The sequence below is a fragment of the Syngnathoides biaculeatus genome, chromosome 7, assembly GCF_019802595.1.
Source record: "Syngnathoides biaculeatus isolate LvHL_M chromosome 7, ASM1980259v1, whole genome shotgun sequence".
Taxonomy (NCBI): Eukaryota; Metazoa; Chordata; class Actinopteri; order Syngnathiformes; family Syngnathidae; genus Syngnathoides; species Syngnathoides biaculeatus.
In genome coordinates this window covers 9,625,395-9,644,469 of record NC_084646.1, presented here as the reverse complement: position 1 = coordinate 9,644,469, position 19,075 = coordinate 9,625,395, and the positions used below count along the sequence as shown (strand labels likewise).

The following is a 19,075-nucleotide window of genomic DNA, read 5'->3' as shown; positions in this document are numbered from 1 at the left end:
GGATTTGAATTAAAAATGACACTGAAAATTTGATGTTGTAAAATTCACATTGTTATTTGACTTTTAACTTTTCAATGTTAACAAATTGGCCATATAAAAAACATTCAACTTTTAAAATTCAAACGCAATATTTTCATTCTCCTGAGATTCAACTGGCGACAATTCGCTGTGCGAAATTCAACTGGCGCGACGTCACGTGACTGAGAAAGCGTAACTGGATTGGTTGCCCGCCTTCTTAACATTGAATTTAGACGGTGAATTTCAGACGGCGAATTGTAGCCAGTTGAATCTCAGGAGACTGAAAACATTCCGTATAGTAAAGCTCTACTTTAAGTGTTTTTTTTTTTGTTGCCATCTTTTGACATCTATATTCAATAACAAACATTTTTATGAGGGATTATCAATTACCGTAATTTCCATCTTACAAGCCGCGACTATTTACACGCTTTCAACCCTGCGGTTTATGCGGCGATGCAGCGTTAGCGCGGAGCTAGTGTTACTGCGACGCTAGAGTTAGCGAGGCGCTAGCATTAGCGCACTCGGTACACAGAAAGAGTTTACCGCTAGGCTAGACGTTAAACTCTTTGTGTTCTGTGTTGTGAGGCCGGGAATTCCGGTATTCGGGGAACAGGTACGAGTCCCATTTCTTCGTCATCACGCGTTTCTGCCTCTTTGCTATCGGCGACACCCCGCAAAAGTCCGGGAAATAAGCAAACGACATTCACTACCTTGAAATTTGCCAGATTTACCATCTGGCATAATAATGATTCATGCGATTTCAAATTGCTTCACCTGAATCTCGAGCTCGGAAATTTGCTGCTGCAGCTCGGCCATGGCGGCCATGTTGTCCGCCTCCCGCAGCCTCACGGCCATCACTTCTTCTTTGCTCTGGAAACAAAACAAAAAAGCATATTTAACGACCCCTCCCAGCACGCATCGGCGCGACGTCTGGCGGCCCAGCACCTTGCATTCCATCTCCGCCTGTCGTCGTTTGACGTCCTGCAGCTGCGAGTGGAGGTCTTTGTTCTGAGACGTCAACGTCTGAACGCGGTCCTGAAGGCTTCGGGCTTCCTGCTCCGCACGCCGGAGCTGATTGCCGTGAATCTGATTCTGAAAAAAAAAAATGGAAGAATCACTTGAGCAATATGAAGGAATTGTGCACCAGTTTTTGGGTTTGCTAGTTCTGACCTGCGTCTCCAGCTCCAGCATCCTCTGTCGGCTCTCGCGCATCTCGGCCTGCGCCTCGGCCTCCCGCAGCCGCACGCTCATCAGCTCGACCTGCAGCTCGCTCAGCGTGTTCTTCTTGGGAGACTCCCGCCAGCGGCCGGACGTTCGGGCTAGGTGGCGCTGTGGGAGGACGCAGAGCTACGCTCACTAGGATGTCGCGTAGGGTTGCCAAAGTCCAGGGGGGAAAAAAATAAAAAAAAAAAACTTTCCATGGGAATTAACAGGAATTCATGGGACATAATATGAATATACCAGAGATTTAGTGTAAACTAAATCCTTTTTGAGTAATAAATTCAATTCAAATGAATAACACTGAACAAATACTCCATTCGCTGCCATGGACGTTCATATCCGTCAAATGGAAACCAACCGTTTACTGCCACCAATGAATATATTTGTCAAGGACGGGTTTCAACGGGCAGTTTGCTCAAATTTGTAAACCAACATAATAACTAAAACTCACAAACGCACTCATGAACGAGACTTCAAGATATGTGAACCTCTCCAGTTGGGGCACGCCACCCTCGTCCGACGGAGGACCACGGTCTCGGATTTGGAGGTGCGGATTCTCACCCCAGCTGCTTCACACTCTGCTTGATGAAGCCAACAGAACCACATCGTCTGCAAAAAGCGGAGATGCGACACTGAGGCCACCAAACCGGACCCCCTCCAGACCTCGGCTGTGCTTGGAAATCTCGTCCCACAAAAGTTATGAACAGGATCGGTGACGAAGGGAGTCTAACCCTCACCAGAAATGAGTCCAACTTAGTACCAGCAATGCAGAACAAACTCTTGACCCCGGTCGGACAGGGACCGAACAGCCCGTATCAGGGAGTTCGGTACCCCATTGTCCTGAAGCAACCCCCACAGGACTCCGCGAGGGACACGGTTGAACACCTTCTCCAAAAAGTGTTTTGCGTCTCTGGACTGGCCGCTTGGTTTTTGTAGCCATTCAGGTCCAGAAAGTGAGCCACATCCACCGGAGCGCTCCACCGTCAGCGTGGTCGGTTTTTCAGCACATCGCGTATCGCGGGGGGGGGGGGGGGGTGTTGTCGTCGAGTCGGTGCTGATAGTTGTCGAGCTTGCGACACCGGCCCGAGCGGAGTTGCGATAGCGTCGATCTCCCGGGCCGCGGGAATTGTCTTTCGGATTCGGCTAATCGGCTACTGGAGGCGGGTAGCCGGGTTTGTAGCCGCCGAGGCCAGTCCGACTCGTCCCTCCGCCCGGAGGCAGTGGGAGGCTACGTTCTCGTCAACCGGGCTGAACCCAAACGCACAGACGCCAAGCCAGAAGGGAATAAATGTACCCATAACTGCTTGGCGCCTCTCATCGTGGGCCACTCCAGAGGGGAAGGGACTCCAAGCCCTCTCGTTGGACTGGCACCAGAGCCCAAGCCGCACCTGGATGCGAGTCCAGCTGTATCTAGTCGGAACTTCTCGACTCCCCACACCAGTTTGGGCTCTTTCCCTGCCGGAGAGGTGATGTTCCACATCCCGAGAGACGGTTTCGGTAGCCCGGGATCGGCTCACCTTCAGCCACCTCCCACCTCGCACCGCACAGGTGGCGAGACCGCGGGAATCGAGCGTTCGGAAGCGGACGGGTTCCCACCTGCCAGTGGTCATCCAGGTCTCGAACTTGCTGCCGCATCTCCTTGAGGCCGGCGAGCGCCTCGGCCTCCCTCACCGTCACGGCCATCAGCTCCTCCTGCAGCCGCGCCACGTTTGTGTCGTCCGGCAGAGACGTGTTGCGCTGATGCGAGAAGAAGGGGGAAAAAAACAAACCAAAAAAAAGACGTTCAGTGATATTTCAGCGATATTCAAGACAAATTTAATATTTTTGCAGGCTTGATATATAATGACCTCCAAGGGTTAGAGTTACATGAACTCAATATATCAAATGATTTGAAGGCATTTTGCAATTGGATTGTGTATAAAATAACGTCAACGATAAGGAAAAACCTATTTTCATATACGTTATTGCACAACATATCACATGATCACATATTGAAAGCGTGAAGTTATTTTTCCCAACAGGACGAGAATCCGACGGCGTCCGAGTAGCGTGAAACGCGGACGCCGGAAAAGTTTCTTTACTCATTGTATTTTTTTTTTCATTTAAATTTCATTTTAGTTTCCTCAATCGCACTCATGCCAATGTTTTAATCACTGATTTTGTCATTCGTAAACTCCATCAGACTACATTTGATCATTTTTAGTTCAGTGCATGGTCAATTTTTTTCATTGTATACTTTTTTGATTTTCCATGCTGCTTTTCCTTATCGAGACAATTTACTGTGCTTATTTAATTTTAGGTTGTTCAATTGATTAATTTGAATGTCATTATTTTATTACATAAAATTCATTTAATTTCACATTGATTTTTAACTTGTAGTACTGATTTTATGTTAATGCTTGTTGACAGGCTGCATGCTTATTGTGTGTTTTTTGAGGTTTTGTAGATTATTTATTATAAATCATCCATCCATTCTCTTAGCCGCTTATCCTCACAATGGTCGCAGGTTCTATCCCAACGGGCAAGAGGCGGTGTAAACCCCAAACTGGTTGCCAGCCAATCGCAGGGCACGATTATTAAACAATATCATCACGAAAGCGCCTTGAATGTCCACTGCAGGCCATTTGTAGGTGACCCACCTTCTCCATGTCCAGGATCTTGTCCTGCATCTCTTTGAGGGCGCACTGGGACTCGGCCTCCTTGAGCCGGGCCTGCACCAGCTCCCGCTCCAGCTGCAGCACGGCCTCCTCCGAGCAGCGCAGCGCCCCCTTCTGACGACAACCACAGCAAACACAAAAAAAAAGGTACCCGCTCATCACGCCGCTTCAAAACGCTCCAGCAATCAATTTCTATTCACGTTTTTATTGTTGGAGCAAAGTCACTCGCACAATAATTGCGAGCAGGGTGTCGTTGATTTTTTTTTTTTTCATTATTTTTTTAACTTTCTAAAAATTATTTTACTTCATCGAAAATTTGTGACAGTAATCTCCACTATGTCACAGATTTTTATGGACATTAGAGTTACTCTTTTTTGCAACATTTTTGGTTGATCCGCTGCTCTTGCTCTCTCATATTTGTTTACGTTTGTATTGTTTTAAAAGTGTTTAAAGAGCTTAAAAAGTCTTGAGTGCTGTAAAAACATTCCTTGGGGTGTATGCACACATCACACATCATTGGAAGGGTTTAGAACGTAACCCCTGCAGGTGGGGGGGGGGGGATTTTACTGCATATCACTGGTGTCAAACTCAAGGCCCAGGGGCCAAATGTGGGCTGCCAACTCATTTTATATGGTCTGTCAACATCCGTGATTCTGACTCAAATTCTCATAAGTAATAAACAGTATTGTTGAGATACTGCCGAGAATTTTCTGTTTACAGTAACCTGGACTTCAAATCAATTTGTTGTATGTATGTAATAATGAGGTGATCAAACTTTGAGATGGTTTCACAGTCAACAGCCCTCAAAGGGAAATCGTGACTACAATATTGTGGTCCGTGAAAGAAAATTTGACAGTTTGACAAACTTGCTGTATATCATCAATGACCTGCCCCATAAATCCCAATAAAAATGAAGCACAAAGGTTTTAATCCATCTGAAATCCATTTCGAGGCGCTAAGGGTGTTGGCGGTTCGTCATAAGGACGCCATCTTGGCGCCTGCGGCATGAATAAATCATCCAGATTTCACATTATGTTAAACACGCGCCGGCATGAAAAATTCAACGAGATTATGTCAGGAGAGCGGACGTGTTGGGTGTGAAGACGTTTGTGAGTTGTAAAACAAGACGTTTCACACGCGTGCCCTCGTGGGACTTCGCGTGGTGCGCTCGCACACGGCGACAGTTGTCATTTCGCCACCCTGACCAAATGTAAACGGGGTTGTAAGCGGAAATGACAGAGAATCTCTTTTTGCTCTGCTGAGTGGCAATCAACAATCCTGTCATGTCATTATCCAACCCGCTTATCCTCACAAAGGTCGCGGGAAAGCACAAGCCTATCTTAGCTAGCTTCGGGCGAAAGGCGGACTACGCCCTGAACCGGTCGCCGGTCGGTCGCAGGGCAGATATCGACCCCGAGCTGCCCGCACCAAAGGCAGGCGTGCGTCCCACTACACTATCAGTGACCGATCAACATCCTCAAGCTACCAATCGACAGAGCACGGGTTGCCGTGGCAATAACAATGCGCACTTCAACGTGCAACTCTCTGAATTGAAATCACCTGCAAGATTTTATTTTCAAGGTAATCCTCTATGATGAGAAATAAAACCAAAGTGGTTTGAGTTGATCGATTTGAGGTTTAAAGCAGTGGTTCTCAAACCTTTCACGCAAAGTGCCACATAAACAAATCAAATAGTTACCGCCATAATGACGACCAAAAAAACAAACAAAAAAAAAAAATCACCTTCTATCAATTGATTGGAATGAATGTGAGCCAATGACAATGTTTAAATATATCCATCCGTTATTCTTCTACGCTTATCCTCACGAGGGTCGCGGGGAGTGCTGGAGCCTATCCCAGCTGTCAGAGGGCGGGAGGCGGGGTACACCCTGAACTGGTCGCCAGCCAATCGCAGAGCACATGGCGACAAACAGCCCCACTCACAATCACACCTAGGGGCAATTTAGAGTGTCCGATGTTTTTGGGAGGTGGGAGGAAACCGGAATGCCCGGAGAAAACCCACGCAGGGACGGGGGAGAACATGCAAACTCCACACACGTGTATTCCACGTGAAATAAATGTAAATTGGAGCCAAATAAAGCAAAAAGGAAGTTGGATGAAGTTAAAAACAATAGAAAGAAAGTAAAAAAGAAAAATGTAGGTGAAGCAACAATAAGCGTCTGTCATATTTTATAAAAGTGGTTCAGATGTAAATGAGTATGTTTTGACCCGGCTTTAAGAAATTGGCACAGGCGCCGCTTTAGTCCGGCAGGGCTCTCATCCGCAGCGGCGCCACCCGGTGGCCGTCCTTACCGCTTGCGGCTGCTGCTGAAGCTGCCTGATGGTATTCTTGGCCTGCTCCAGCTGAGCGGCGGCCTCCTCGCTCTGCTGTTTGACCGTGGCCAACTCCCGCTTGACCAGGTAGTTCTCTTCCGCCTCCTGAGCCCGAGTCACTTGTCCCTTCGGACCCAAATGACCGAGAGCGGGGAACGGGGTGGGGGGGGGGGGGGAACGAGGTGAGCACCACAGCCGGTGAAAGACGGCGGAAGGGGAAGAAAAAGATTGGGGTGGTCTAAAAAGGACATGCTGGCTTTAAATGGGGAATTCGGGGTTGGGTTTTTTTTTTTTTTGGGGGGGGGGGGGGGGGGGATTTCATATTTTGATATTTGAACAAGCAAGTGAGCCCACTTTCGTCCTCCAGAGGCGCAACAGCAGCACAAAAGAGGACATACACTTGAAGCCAGAAATTGAAATTCATTTTTTCTCTCGCTGTCTGAAGTCAAATCAAACTAAACCTCTCCTGTTTCAAGTCAGTCAGGATCACCAAATTATGTCTTTTTTTTTTTAATGCTACCATAAAGAGATTATTATTATTTTCTTTGAGGTCAAACGTTTACATACATTTTCTTAATATGGAGTAGCATTTCATTTTTAACTGCATGACTCGGGTCAAACGTTTTGAGTAACCTTCTGACAGTACTCTGGCGGAATCCTGGCACTCCTGCGACCCTCGTGAGGATAAGCGGCTCAGAAAATGGATGGATGGATTGTAAATAAGTAAAATATTAGTCAAATAAAAAAATGCACGTACATTCAACATGTATTATTAAATTTAATTTATGGTAACTAGCAAAATAAAATTTTTTTAAAAAAACTACATTATTATAACTATTATTATATATTATTAAAACCATATTATAATCAAGTTTAAAAATGTCCTATTACATTTTTGGCTCATTCATTCACTGTAAAATAAATAAATAAATGTTTTTTTTTTTTTTAAATGAATGAATAAAAGAAGTCAAAGAAAATATACACATACAACTTTAACTTTTACATCCATCCTTCCACTTTTCATACCGCTTATCCACACTACGGTCCCAGCTGAGAAGTGCGGTGCACCATGAACTGCCCACCACAAACAAACAACCATTTGCACTCATATCCACACCTACGGACAATTTATAGAGTTTTCAAAACCTACCGCGCATGTTTTTGGGATGTGTGAGGAAAACGGAGTACCCGACGCAGGTACGGGAAGGACATGCAAACGGGCCACAGTCAAGGCCGGGATTTGAACCCCGGTCTTCAAAACTGTGAGGCAAATATGCTAACCGTGCTGACACGGTGCGAATTTAGATTCCACATTCAGATAACTAAATGACATCATTGTCAGATGAATAAATCTGCTGAATCACTGTGGAAAAAAAAACTAAACTTGTAATTGTGGTACAAGTCTGTCTTTCTGGCCTCTTTATTGACTGCGCTGCCCCCTAAAGGCTTGGAGTGTGCTCGCTTGTTCATTTAACGGTTTAACTGGAGTCTGTCATTTGTGAGTATCTCATGCACTTATTCAATACTGTTAAGGGCGATAATTACCAGTTCAATTAATAAAAGTATCATTTTCCCCCCAAAATTTGCATCAATAGCTCGTTAGGACTTACTAATTATCATCGCTCATGCGGTGGGAAAGAGGCAGGCGGGGATGGGGGGGGTGGAGCCAGAGGAAAAAAGAAGGAAAAAAATAATACCTGGATCAATCTATCTGCCAAGGAAGCACTTTCCTACAAAAACCACAAAATCCACAAAAGAGAGAGAGCAGAGAGACAATCCCGAGAGAGAGTTTAAAGCACACACACGAGACACGCAATGATTTCGACGAAAAACAAACAAAAACAAAAAGAAATGCAATGTTCATTTCTACCACCTAAGTCGGCGATTCCCAACCAGTGTCGGCGCATATTCGTGTGTTAGTGTGAGAGATCGTCAGGTGAGCTGCGGGGAAATCGGCCAATTATGGTACCAACTTATGCTAAAGGACGTGCTAGCATGCACGCTAACAGCGTAACCACTGTGTTTAAGTGTACTTTATTGGAAGGATTTGCAAATGTTGGAAACTCAGTGCGCACCACATTGTGAGCCACCATGTCCAATGTGGCACCTCATCTTTGTACAAGAGAATTTAAAACCTCTACAATTGTCAAAATACGGTATTAAAAAAAAAAAAAATCCTCAAATATGCATTTATACAGTCTCTCTATATCAGTGATTCCCAAACAGTGTGCCGGGGTACATTAGAGTGCCGTGGGAAGTTTGCCAATTTTATGTAATTGCTAAAAAAAAACCCACATTGATTTCCAAGAAAAAATGTATCTTTATTCATCTATTAATGCCAGTGAGGCACAATGACAGACAGAACAGAAAATCCTCCTCTATTAGATGGCAGGAAGTACACACAGTAATTTATCGATCCATTTTTGGTGACATTTACTTTTGTTGGTGTGCTGTGGGATTTTTCAATTGTAAAACACGTGCCTTGACTCTGTAAAGTCTGGAAATCACTGCTCTATATCATGAGTGTGCCTGGAACATCAACAAATGCCTTTTGCAAATAGCTTGCAATTGACCCCTCCGTACAGGGCACTTAACCAGGCCCCCTGAAGTGACCTCACGCCACGTGCGCTGACGTAAGACAAACAATTGGTAAAAATGGCAAATACAATACAATACATTCTGAACTGAGAGAGACGCCATGCTTGTGATTTCTTTCAATCGTTCACACGTAGCAATGTTATGCTAGCGGAGAACGTCTCATTCATTTATACGAGACGTGTATTAAAAATCAAACATAGGGCATATCTTCGTGCAAACACAGTCTGGTTAAGCTTCGGCCGCGAGCCGGCAAGAAAGCGACACGTTTGCGCAGTCCGATCATCGCTAAATATCGCTCAACAAAGAATAAGTGTGTCAATCGTTCACACGTAGCAATGTTATGCTAGCGGAGAACGTCTTATTCATTTATACGAGACGTGTATTAAAAAAATCAAACATAGGGCATATCTTCGCGCAAACACAGTCTGGTTAAGCTTCGGCCGCGAGCCGGCAAGAAAGCGACACGTTTGCGCAGTCCGATCATCGCTAAATATCGCTCAACAAAGAATAAGTGTGTCAATCGATCGCACGTAGCGGTGTTATGCTAGCGGAGAACGTCTCATTCATGTATACGAGACGTGTATTGAAAATCAAATATAGGGCATCCCTTCGTGCAAACATGTCTGTTCCGGTTGATATTAGATGGATTTAGTTGATGATGCGGTCTTCCACAAAGTTTGATCCATCGAAGGCATTTTTCGTACTGGGTCTTCGGTTTTGGAAAGGGTACCTAATCGAACTCCACCAACTAGCCTTTCAGGATACCTGTCGTCACTATTACAAAGTCCGTGACTACACCTCTAAACCATATTTTTTGTTAAATAACCCAAATACGCGATAAAACGCTAACAAAACCTATACTGGACCATGCAATGTTGTCTGAGAAAATGGTGGGAGCAAAAACGGCCTTTGGTCTATGCAGATCTCTGGCCTCTGATTGGTCAGTGACGCGGATTGCGCAATATCCACGGAGGGGTCAATTGCCAAATGATTCCAGAAGATGGCAGAAAAGCACATTCTGTATTTGATAAGGTTAGAAGTTGGCTAAAGGAAGTGCCTCTGCTCACTTTAACATGGTTTCTTGTCTCCAGGACACTACAAGATGGCACCAATGTCATTTTTGATTTGGCCTGAGCACAAATTAGTAAAGCAGACTTTTTCAGACAACAATGAAGGATAGGTTCCCCCCCGCAAAAAATCCCAGAATAGGCGTCGTACCGTAATTTCCGACCAACAAGCCGCGACTTTTTTTCCCCACACGCTTTCAAACCCCGCGGTCTATGCGGTGATGCGGCGCTAGCGTCAGTGCGGCGCTAGCGTCAGCGCCGCACTAGCGTTAAACTGTACCGAGGCTTATAACAAGGTGCACTCTGTAGGCCGGGAATTACGATAATTGCTCAACCACGGATAAACAAGGGTTCATCGTGTTTGATATTTTTGTTTGTAAATTACGCGCCTCGGTTCAACAAAGGTTGGGAAACACCGGACTAAATGTTGACATACGGGTGGGGGGTGCAAAAAAGAACATTACATGCAAGATGTGAGATATGCAGGTGGGAAAAAAAATTAAAGAATGAGAGGAATCTGTGAGAGTGAGAGCGAGAGAGTGAGACAGACAGACAGACAGAGAGAGAGAGAGCGAGAGAGGGTGTACGAGGAGGGGGTGGTGGGCGCAAAAAAATGAGTTTCCACGTATGAATTAGTGACAGATATCCTGCGATGGAGAGCTTGGCGACGTCCGGACTGAGTTAGAATCCGACCACCCGCGTCGAGCAAGGTGCGGACGCAGTGCAAACCAACCGACATGCGTGACAAGCTCGCTCGGCCTCGGCACTCGGTTAGCGGCGACCGAGCGGCCCGGTGACCCCCAGGACAGCCGGTTAGTGCGGGACGAGAGCGCCGCCACAACGCGACCGAGATGTGAGCGCCGCTCACCTTTTCCAGCGTGTCGATCCTCTGCTTCAGCAGGCGGTTCTCCGTGCGTAGCCTCTGAGAGAACGAAAAAGAACAAGTTATGGAATGTACGAAAAAAAAAAACAATTTCAAATGGCGAAAATTGGTTGGCTAGGCTTACTTTGATCTCCACCTGCTCCTCCATCTCTTTGGTCTTGATGGTGGTGTACTCCTTCTCCAACCTGACGAGGGGGAAAGACAAGTAATCAGGGTGCAGGATGGAGTTTCCCCCACTTGGCCACATGGTGGCGACACAGAAAGCAAAACAAATTCTCCCTTCGAATTCTGGGTGTCCAAACTTTTACTTCAAAGCGTCGCCCGCAGAAAACTCAAATAATGCAATGGCAACTTTGAATTCTTTATTTTGATATTATTCAAGAAGCTAAAACCAACCCATCAGTGTAGGTTCTGATATACAGATCAATCGTGTTGTTTTTCTATACGTTTACCATATATTTATCTAAAAAAAAAAGATGAGCGTTTACGCATAGTCGCCAATTTTTTCAGATTTTTGGGTGTATCTAAGTAAAAGAGATTCCCCACTCCCAAAAAGCAGCAGACTCACATCTCAACGTTCAGAACTAAAACTGCCTGCCAAAGTGCAGAAAGTGGAGTACACAACTCCGATTTATGCTCTTTATTGCGCTAACTGAATAATATCAATATTCTGTGGGGGTAAAAGATCAAGTGCATTTTTGACTGGCTGTTAAATCTGCAACAAATACTTAACTGCAGCAAAGCTGGTGGCCAGCTTGTGAAAACTAGCTGCAGAAGTCCGCACACTGGGCGACAATTCAGTCACCACGTCATGGCCCTGCGGGACGCCACGGCACTTTAACGAATTTAACTTCCTAAAACTTGCAGATTACCCTGAGTCGGCGGTCCTGCCGAGGAAAACAAAACACTCTGAAAGTACCAAATTGCTGAGCTTTAACTTAACTCGCGTCCGCAAGCCAACACCGTTCGCTTGACACCACTCTTGTCTTATTGCTCGAGACGCCAATGACAATTATAAAAAATAATCAATAATTTGGTTCAAGACGATACCGCAGCAACTATCCTTTGAGATGTAGGTTGCAATTTGGGTCACCCCACTTACTTTTTCATCTTCTTGGCGTTGTACTTGAACTGACAGGCTGCCTGGATGACCTTGTCCGGTCCGCTGTCCAGCTGGCGCGGGATGACCTTCTGAAAGTGCTGCGCTCGGTCGGCGGTCGGGGAGAAGAGCAGAACCCCGATCAGTCCAAAGCCACGCCCACGGACAAACTGCACTCAAGACGGCCTCGCGACCTGGGAGGAGGCCGTCCTACCTGTAACATTCCCTCCATGTCCAGCTGGATGAGTTCCGCCTGGTTCATCTGCAGGATGGCCAGGCCCACTCGGAACACGATCTCCAGACCCTGGCCGCGGACAAGACCGCGATTTAACGTGCCGTGGATTAAGTCCGCCAGACGTGAGATCATTTGCAAGAAAACTCGCTGGGGATTACGGTATCAAAACTTTTGAATTGAGGACCCCCGCACAGATTCTCCAGGAGGTGGCATCGATGAGCAAGCTCCAAAATGTTTTCTCGTCTGCTCTCACCTCGCACATGAAGATGTCGAAGATCCGGGTGGCAACGGGCAGCGGGAAGGAGGTGAGGAAGATGGTGAGGAACCAGGAGGAGGCGTACATGGAGGTGTGGAAGCTCTGAGCCTGGAAGTGCACGTGGAGCTCGGGCAGATGCTCCTGGAAGGACAAGAGAGTCCGGTCAGGGGCTTTTCCTGCATGTACAATTTGGAGGCCGAAGGTGAGCAATCGCAAAAGACGCGTTTCCTTTTCTACTGATGAGTTACTTCATTTTCAAACACGTTTTTATTGTTCCAGAACACGGAGGGGAAGTAAGTGTATTTCCAAAAAGGAGCGACATTATTTTTGTTGAAATCATAAATACGTTATTTTCCGCGTGACAAGCCACTACTTTTTTTTTTTTTTTTTCAGCGCCGTGAATCCTGGAGCATATTTAACAAGCCGTTAATATATCGATTTTTTTTTTTTTTTTTAAATCGCTAGCGGCTATAAGTTTAAATGTACAACACATACTTGTTTGAACATAAAAGATGCCCGTTTTCTATAATGGAAGCAGCTTTGGCCATGCAAAGATGTGGAGAAGAAGAGAAGAATAATCTACCTCAAGCTCACGTAGAAAAAGAAGAATTTACGTCAACCGCGCATGGAAGAAAATTCTACCTCAATTCCACATAGAAGAAGATGAAGCCATCTCAAGCAAGTGTAGAAGAAGATGTCACTAGTTCTTGTTGCGCTGCTAGCAAAGCGCAGCACGACGCAAACAAATGCTAAAATATACATTTTTCATTTAATACATTTCAAACCTTTCACAAAAACTGTCCGCAACGCAAAAGTCATATTTTTTTCTGTCATAAAAGCGTGGAGGTGTGTGAAAGAATCAACCCTCACCGAGGGATTCAAAAGGCTCCAAAGCGACGTGAGGAGGACAGCACAACTTCAGCGGGAACTCGAGATAAAAATGTATGGAAGTAAATAAGTGCCACCAGGATTTCAATTTGAAATGTAAAGTGATCGATATTTGTATTTCAGTGTAACTTTTCAATGTTAACAATTCAACTTGCTAGAATTTGCTGTCTAAAATTCACCATCTGAGCCACCAGGCAGGTTTACTTCAGGTCAGAAGCGAACACTCAGCCAATCGTAGTTCTGCTTTCTCAGTCACGTGACGTCACATACTAAGAAAGCGGAACCGGATTGGCTGGCTGGTTCTGAGCTGAAGTAACCCCTGCCTGGTGGCACAGAGGGTGAATTTCAGACAGCGAACTATTGAAAATGTGATCACTTTACATTTCAAACTCAAACTCGGGTGGCACTTATTTACTTCCATAAAAAATGACATTGAGAGCGACTTAAATGATGCGTGACGGAGACTTTCTGAGCCTCTTCAACTCCGATGCTGAAGACGACGACGAGTTTCGTGGTTTGAGTGAAGAGGCGGCGGTAGAATTCAAAATAACGACTTTTCTGTTTTAGTGCCGTCTTGCAGTCACTGTTTGAAGCCAACGAATTTAAATAAACATTTACAAAGTCATGAATATTTAATTGAACAACATACTATTATGTAGCGTATATATCTGCAGTGTATGGGGGGGGGGCGGCTTTGGCAAAGCAAAGCAAATTTATTTGTATAGCGCATTTCATACACGAGGTAACTCAATGTGCTTTACATGATTAAAGGCATTTGAAAACAGAGATAAAACATTTAAAACGGGATAAAAACAATAAAAAACGACATGAAATATATTGAAAAAAAGACAAAATTGGATAGGGTGCAACTAATATGATCAGAAAGTGGATTTATTCTAAAAAGCATAAAAAAAAAAGCATTTTCAAAACATTCACACTTGGGGCTGACCTCATCTTTGTTGCCAACTTATTCCATTTGTGTGCCGCATAATTGGCAGAGTGGGCGGGGCTTATTCACCGGAAAACACGGGAATTGATTTTACCCACTCTGTTCACCTGGACTACATTGGATAAAGGACAAGCAGGATTTCGTGTCAAAGATCATCTTCGTTAGGTGGAAAGGAAAATCGCCGCACGTTGCAGTTTTAGGTGGTTGAATGATCAAAATGGCACCGCCTTTGCCTTATTTTGAGCCAGAAAAGCACCCGTTTTTTTTTCCGCCCCTTTCTAGTCTCCTACCTGGATCATGCTCTCAAACTGGTACATGCAGAGGCCCAGCTCCGCCATGCTCGGCTTGAAGAGCTCCCGGAGCCTGTAGTCCTGCATCAGCTTGACAAAGACACAGAAGGCCTCCTCCTCCGGCATCTGGGAGGGGGCAAAACTCCCGCGTGAGGATTTCGGCTTTGCTCGCCGTGAGGACGTGACCGTTACCTGCATGAGCAGCAGGCCGACGATGAAGGCGCTGCCTTGACAGTAGCCCACCTCGCGGTCCACCAGGGAGTAGGCCTGAGGAGGAGCGAGCGGGTTGGACCACTAATTCATCGAGAAGCTTTTTGCCGGGCTCGTCGTTGCTTACCTTCATGACGTTGAAGAGGACCTCCTGGCCCAGGCTGTCCTTCTCCTTGAAGAAGTCGTGCTCGGGGTAAGTGCGGGCGATGTCGCGGCGAATCAGCTTCTCGCAGGGCGACGTCATCTTCAGGAGGTCCGAGTACTGGTCCTTGATGGCCATGTTCTGGGCGTTGCACAGCAACTGCCAGACGATGGCCCGGAAGTGGTGCGGAATCCCTTTGCGGACCAGGTCCTGAAAGGGAAATCACGCCGTACGGTTGGTGTCGTTCGAGCGTGTAACACTTTCGAGCCAAGACAGTCCTCTGCTGTGTGTTAAAGACAAAAGGTAAGCTGAGCTGTACTGAGTTTTGTTTAGCACACAAATTAGCATTAGCTAAATATGATTTAGTCTGTTTATTGTGTGATTAACAGAATATAATTGATTACTTGTCACCTTGGTGGTGGATATTGTTTGGAAATATGTCCGGTGTATGGACCACATGCCCGGATCAGCACACTAAGCGACAAGTGAATGAAGTGCTGCCTCCGGGAGTGAAAATGTTTTGGTTTTTTTAATTGCGTTTGAATGTATGAAGATTTCTCCTGCCTGAGTAATTGTGTGGTTTTTTGTTTTTTTTTTTAAACTTGCATGACACAGGATTGCCGTATCAAAACTTATACTATACTTATACTTACCGTAATTCCCAGCTGGTTACAAGCCTCGCCGAGTACATTTGTAAAGGAAATACCATTTGGTACATACATACGCCGAAGCTGTGTAAAATTCGTAAGTGACCACACTGAAACCCACTCGAAACACGAGATATTTACAAAGAAAGACTTTGCCTTTTTTTTTTTTTTGCCAGAAAGATTTTTAGAAATTTTTCAATGATTTATTATTATTTATTACTTATTTATTTTTGATTAATGCTAGCGCTAGCGAACACGGGGCCAGTTAAAATAAAACTTACCATTAAATATCGATGAGACACGCCAGTAACACAGCATCAACACGCTAGCACAGCGCTAACACTAGCGCAGCGCTAACAGGGCCGGTAAAAGTGACTTCCTCGGCATATATTCCACCGGTCTCACTCTTAACTTTTCCGCTCGAGTGCCCCGTTGCGGCCGTTAGAAAATATGCACAAATGAGCCGCATCACTGCATAAACTGCAGGCTTGAAAGCGTGTGAAAAAAGTCGCGGCTTGTCGGCCGGGAATTACGGTAGATCACATAACGAAATCTTCATTGAAGCACACAACTATCAACACAAGTTTCATACAGTATGCGTGTTATTTAATTTATTTTCACTGTGGGGATGAGCGAAAGCGCTTAAAGTTAATGTCAGGGACAATAATGCATCCCGGTCCACGTGGAGAGTTTTATTGTTATACGTTGTGCTTTTTGTTGCCAATTTGAAACAAATGCTGGCAAAAAGCAGAGGCCGCCGTTACGATGCGACACGGATGACTTCCAATTCTGTTGCGTGACAAGGAACCAATATAACGGCCCGCAATAATGTTATTATATTGTGTGTGGGTTTGTTTCCATGCATTAGTGCTGACACGATGTGATTAAGAAACTTCCTGTGCTGACGCGGCACGCTGCTCTTTCCTGCTACGAAGTGCGCACGTGAGCGTGCGTGCGCACATCTGGTCGGCCCAGAGTGCAATTCGGCTTTGTGCAGGACTTGTGCGAGTCTAAACAAAATCCTTGCTCCCAAGACACACGCGTGTGCGTGTGTGTTTTCTTTAGGCACAATCGTCACTGGAGAGCGCGAGGCGGATCGCTAATTCAAAACATCCCAATAAAGTCCAAGTTGTGCAGTACTCACATTGTACCAAAAGGGGGTGGTGATATGTAGCAATAATAAGATGGTAATTTTACTTTCCAGATCAGCACACGAGTCATGTAACAAGTGGTATATTTCCATTATAAAAAAAAAAAAAAAATCTGACCCGCACGACCCACTTTTGAGTTTTCTTTCACTGGCTGGCGGTCAAAGTGAGTGTCGGCCATCAACGATCGGCGTATCACTTCCTCGAGTCACGCGAGAGGTTTGGAGCTGGAGCGGTGCGCTAAAATTAGCTGAAACTAAAATAACACCTCGAAGGACACACGTCGGGGGCGCCTCAACGCAAAGATAGCGACGGGAAATAGTTTCGAGCAAACGCCGTAAGTTGGACTCTTCCTACAGGAGATCCAAGCCAACGAGGGGCGAGATTATTTCGAAAGCAGAATTCGCACACATGGAAAATCCACAGCGCTTCAAAGAGGCAAAAAAAAAAAAAAAAAAGGGATTCAAGTTCATTTAAAAAAAATGAAAAAAAATCAGGAGTAAAAAGAATGAAACAAAAGAACTAAAATGACAATGCGATAAAATCACAAACTTAAAAGCAAGATGTTGAAAACGAGTAATAAAACTTTTGATTCGCAAAAACAAGCAGTGAACAATAAAGTGTTCATGCGAGATTTAAAGCTTCTGATATTTTGTCAACGGTTCAGGGAGTTTGTTTCGCAGTTGAGGAGCAAAGAAATGATGCCGATTCACTTTTTCTGACTCTGAGAATACTTCGTTGGCCTGCACGCGGAACAAGTTAGGAATCGTCACACGGTGACTTTTGTCCGAAAGAAGCTCCTCAACGGAGTTCAACAAAGTTCCAGTTGACACAACGTATAACAATAAAACTCTCCACGTGGACCGGGATGCATTATTGTCCCTGACATTAATTTGAAGCGCTTCCCCCCCCCCATTTGACTTTAATTGGCATTGTGCGGTTAGTTCAGCGTTAGCATCCTTTCTGTCATCCTTGCAAGTGTTCTCATTTTGTATTTGTGCGTTCAATCAACGCCTGGGCAACTGTGGCTTTGGTTGCCCATGGGCGCGGGCAGTACGCAACCTTAATTGCTCGATTCCTTTTCCTCTCCACTTTCGTGGGAGTGTAACGAAAGTAAAAAGGAATCGAGCGACGGAAGGCTCGCACCTGCAAAGCGAGCCGTCACGTCCGCATCCTCCACACGGTGACGGCTCACGAAAGCGCGGCGCCCAAAATGGTACCTTGAGCTGCTTCTCCTTCTTCTTCCGCACATCCTCCCACTCGTTGACGATGCGCCCCCACAGGATCCACGAGTCCTCCTCCAAATGAGACAGATTGGACGAGGCCGAGGAGCTCGACACCAGCGAGGAGCCGCTGTTCCGCCGCGAGCCGTTCATGGAGCGCAGGGATTTGCTGTCGGTCTCCAGGAGCCTGCGACGCAATCGGTGAAGAAGAAATGAAATTCACGTGCCGCGCAAATATGCATCATACGCACCATGCAATGCAAAACACAAAATGCAGATACATTTTGGGTGGAAACCTTTTTCATGCTGGGGATTTATGCCTTTAATGTTTTTTTTTTTCGTGTTAATCTTTTACCTTGAATTACGTTAAAAATGGAATTAATCTCAAAATAAATTTCATAGAGATTTGAGATTTTTTGAAATCTCTCTCTCTCTCTGCATATATATATATTGTCAATGTTTTGAGATTTAATTTACAGGCCGCACGGTGGCTCAGCTGGTAAAGCGTTGGCCTCACAGTTCTGAGGACCCGGGCTCGATCCCGGCCCCGCCTGTGTGGAGTTTGCACGTTCTCCCCGTGCCTGCGTGGCTTTTCTCCGGGCACTCCGGTTTCCTCCCACGTCCCAAAAACATCCAACATTAACTGGAGACTCTAAATTGCCCCAAGGTGTGATTGTGAGTGCGTCTGTTTGTCTCCATGTGCCCTGCGGATGGCTGGCAACCAGTTCCTCCTGCCCGTTGACAGCTGGGATAGGCTCCAGCACTCCCCGCGACCCTTGTGAGGATAAGCGGCAAAGAAAATGGATGGATGGACTGTAACCTGTGCTAAATTAATTGAAACTCAGCATGAATGTAGCGTAAATAAAGGTTCCGTTTCCCTCCCCCGCCTCTTCAAAAGGGCAGACAAGCACCCGGGCACTCGATCTTGGAAAACAGCAGCGGCAGCGTTGACGTCACGCTGCGGGCTCGGGTTTCAGCTGCATCTGGGTCGCGTGGGCGGGACCCACGGCCGCAAAGAGCAGGGGGATCTTCCCGCTCGGCTCGAATGACAAAATTGGACAAAAGGAACGCCCAGAACGGAGCTCGCACGCAGTCCCGAGCGTGACCTTGTACTCTACGTCAGCAGAACACACGTAACACCTCTCATTCACCAAATATGACCACGAAGGATTGCATCTAAACAGGTTTTGCCATAAATGGTGTCTACAAT

At 45.8% G+C, this 19,075-nt stretch overlaps 1 protein-coding gene across 5 annotated transcripts in view; it reads right to left on the bottom strand.

Annotated features, from left to right (window-relative positions):
* Positions 1 to 19,075, bottom strand: part of evi5b (ecotropic viral integration site 5b) — a 35,530-nt gene that overhangs the window by 4,022 nt on the left and 12,433 nt on the right. Inside the window, exons 3-18 of one of the 5 annotated variants that reach the window (XM_061826221.1) lie at positions 17,863 to 18,052; positions 14,833 to 15,057; positions 14,688 to 14,762; positions 14,496 to 14,621; positions 12,366 to 12,509; positions 12,092 to 12,181; positions 11,881 to 11,978; positions 10,903 to 10,963; positions 10,764 to 10,817; positions 7,928 to 7,960; positions 6,210 to 6,356; positions 3,879 to 4,007; positions 2,836 to 2,976; positions 1,189 to 1,347; positions 964 to 1,110; positions 793 to 888 (exon numbers count right to left, since the gene is read on the bottom strand). In XM_061826221.1, the coding sequence (XP_061682205.1) occupies positions 793 to 888; positions 964 to 1,110; positions 1,189 to 1,347; positions 2,836 to 2,976; positions 3,879 to 4,007; positions 6,210 to 6,356; positions 7,928 to 7,960; positions 10,764 to 10,817; positions 10,903 to 10,963; positions 11,881 to 11,978; positions 12,092 to 12,181; positions 12,366 to 12,509; positions 14,496 to 14,621; positions 14,688 to 14,762; positions 14,833 to 15,057; positions 17,863 to 18,052 (1,915 nt within the window). Of the gene's footprint in view, positions 1 to 792; positions 889 to 963; positions 1,111 to 1,188; positions 1,348 to 2,835; positions 2,977 to 3,878; positions 4,011 to 6,209; positions 6,357 to 7,927; positions 7,961 to 10,763; positions 10,818 to 10,902; positions 10,964 to 11,880; positions 11,979 to 12,091; positions 12,182 to 12,365; positions 12,510 to 14,495; positions 14,622 to 14,687; positions 14,763 to 14,832; positions 15,058 to 17,862; positions 18,053 to 19,075 lie in introns of all 5 variants that reach the window. The other 4 variants (XM_061826219.1, XM_061826222.1, XM_061826223.1 and 1 more) reach the window with 4 other exon arrangements.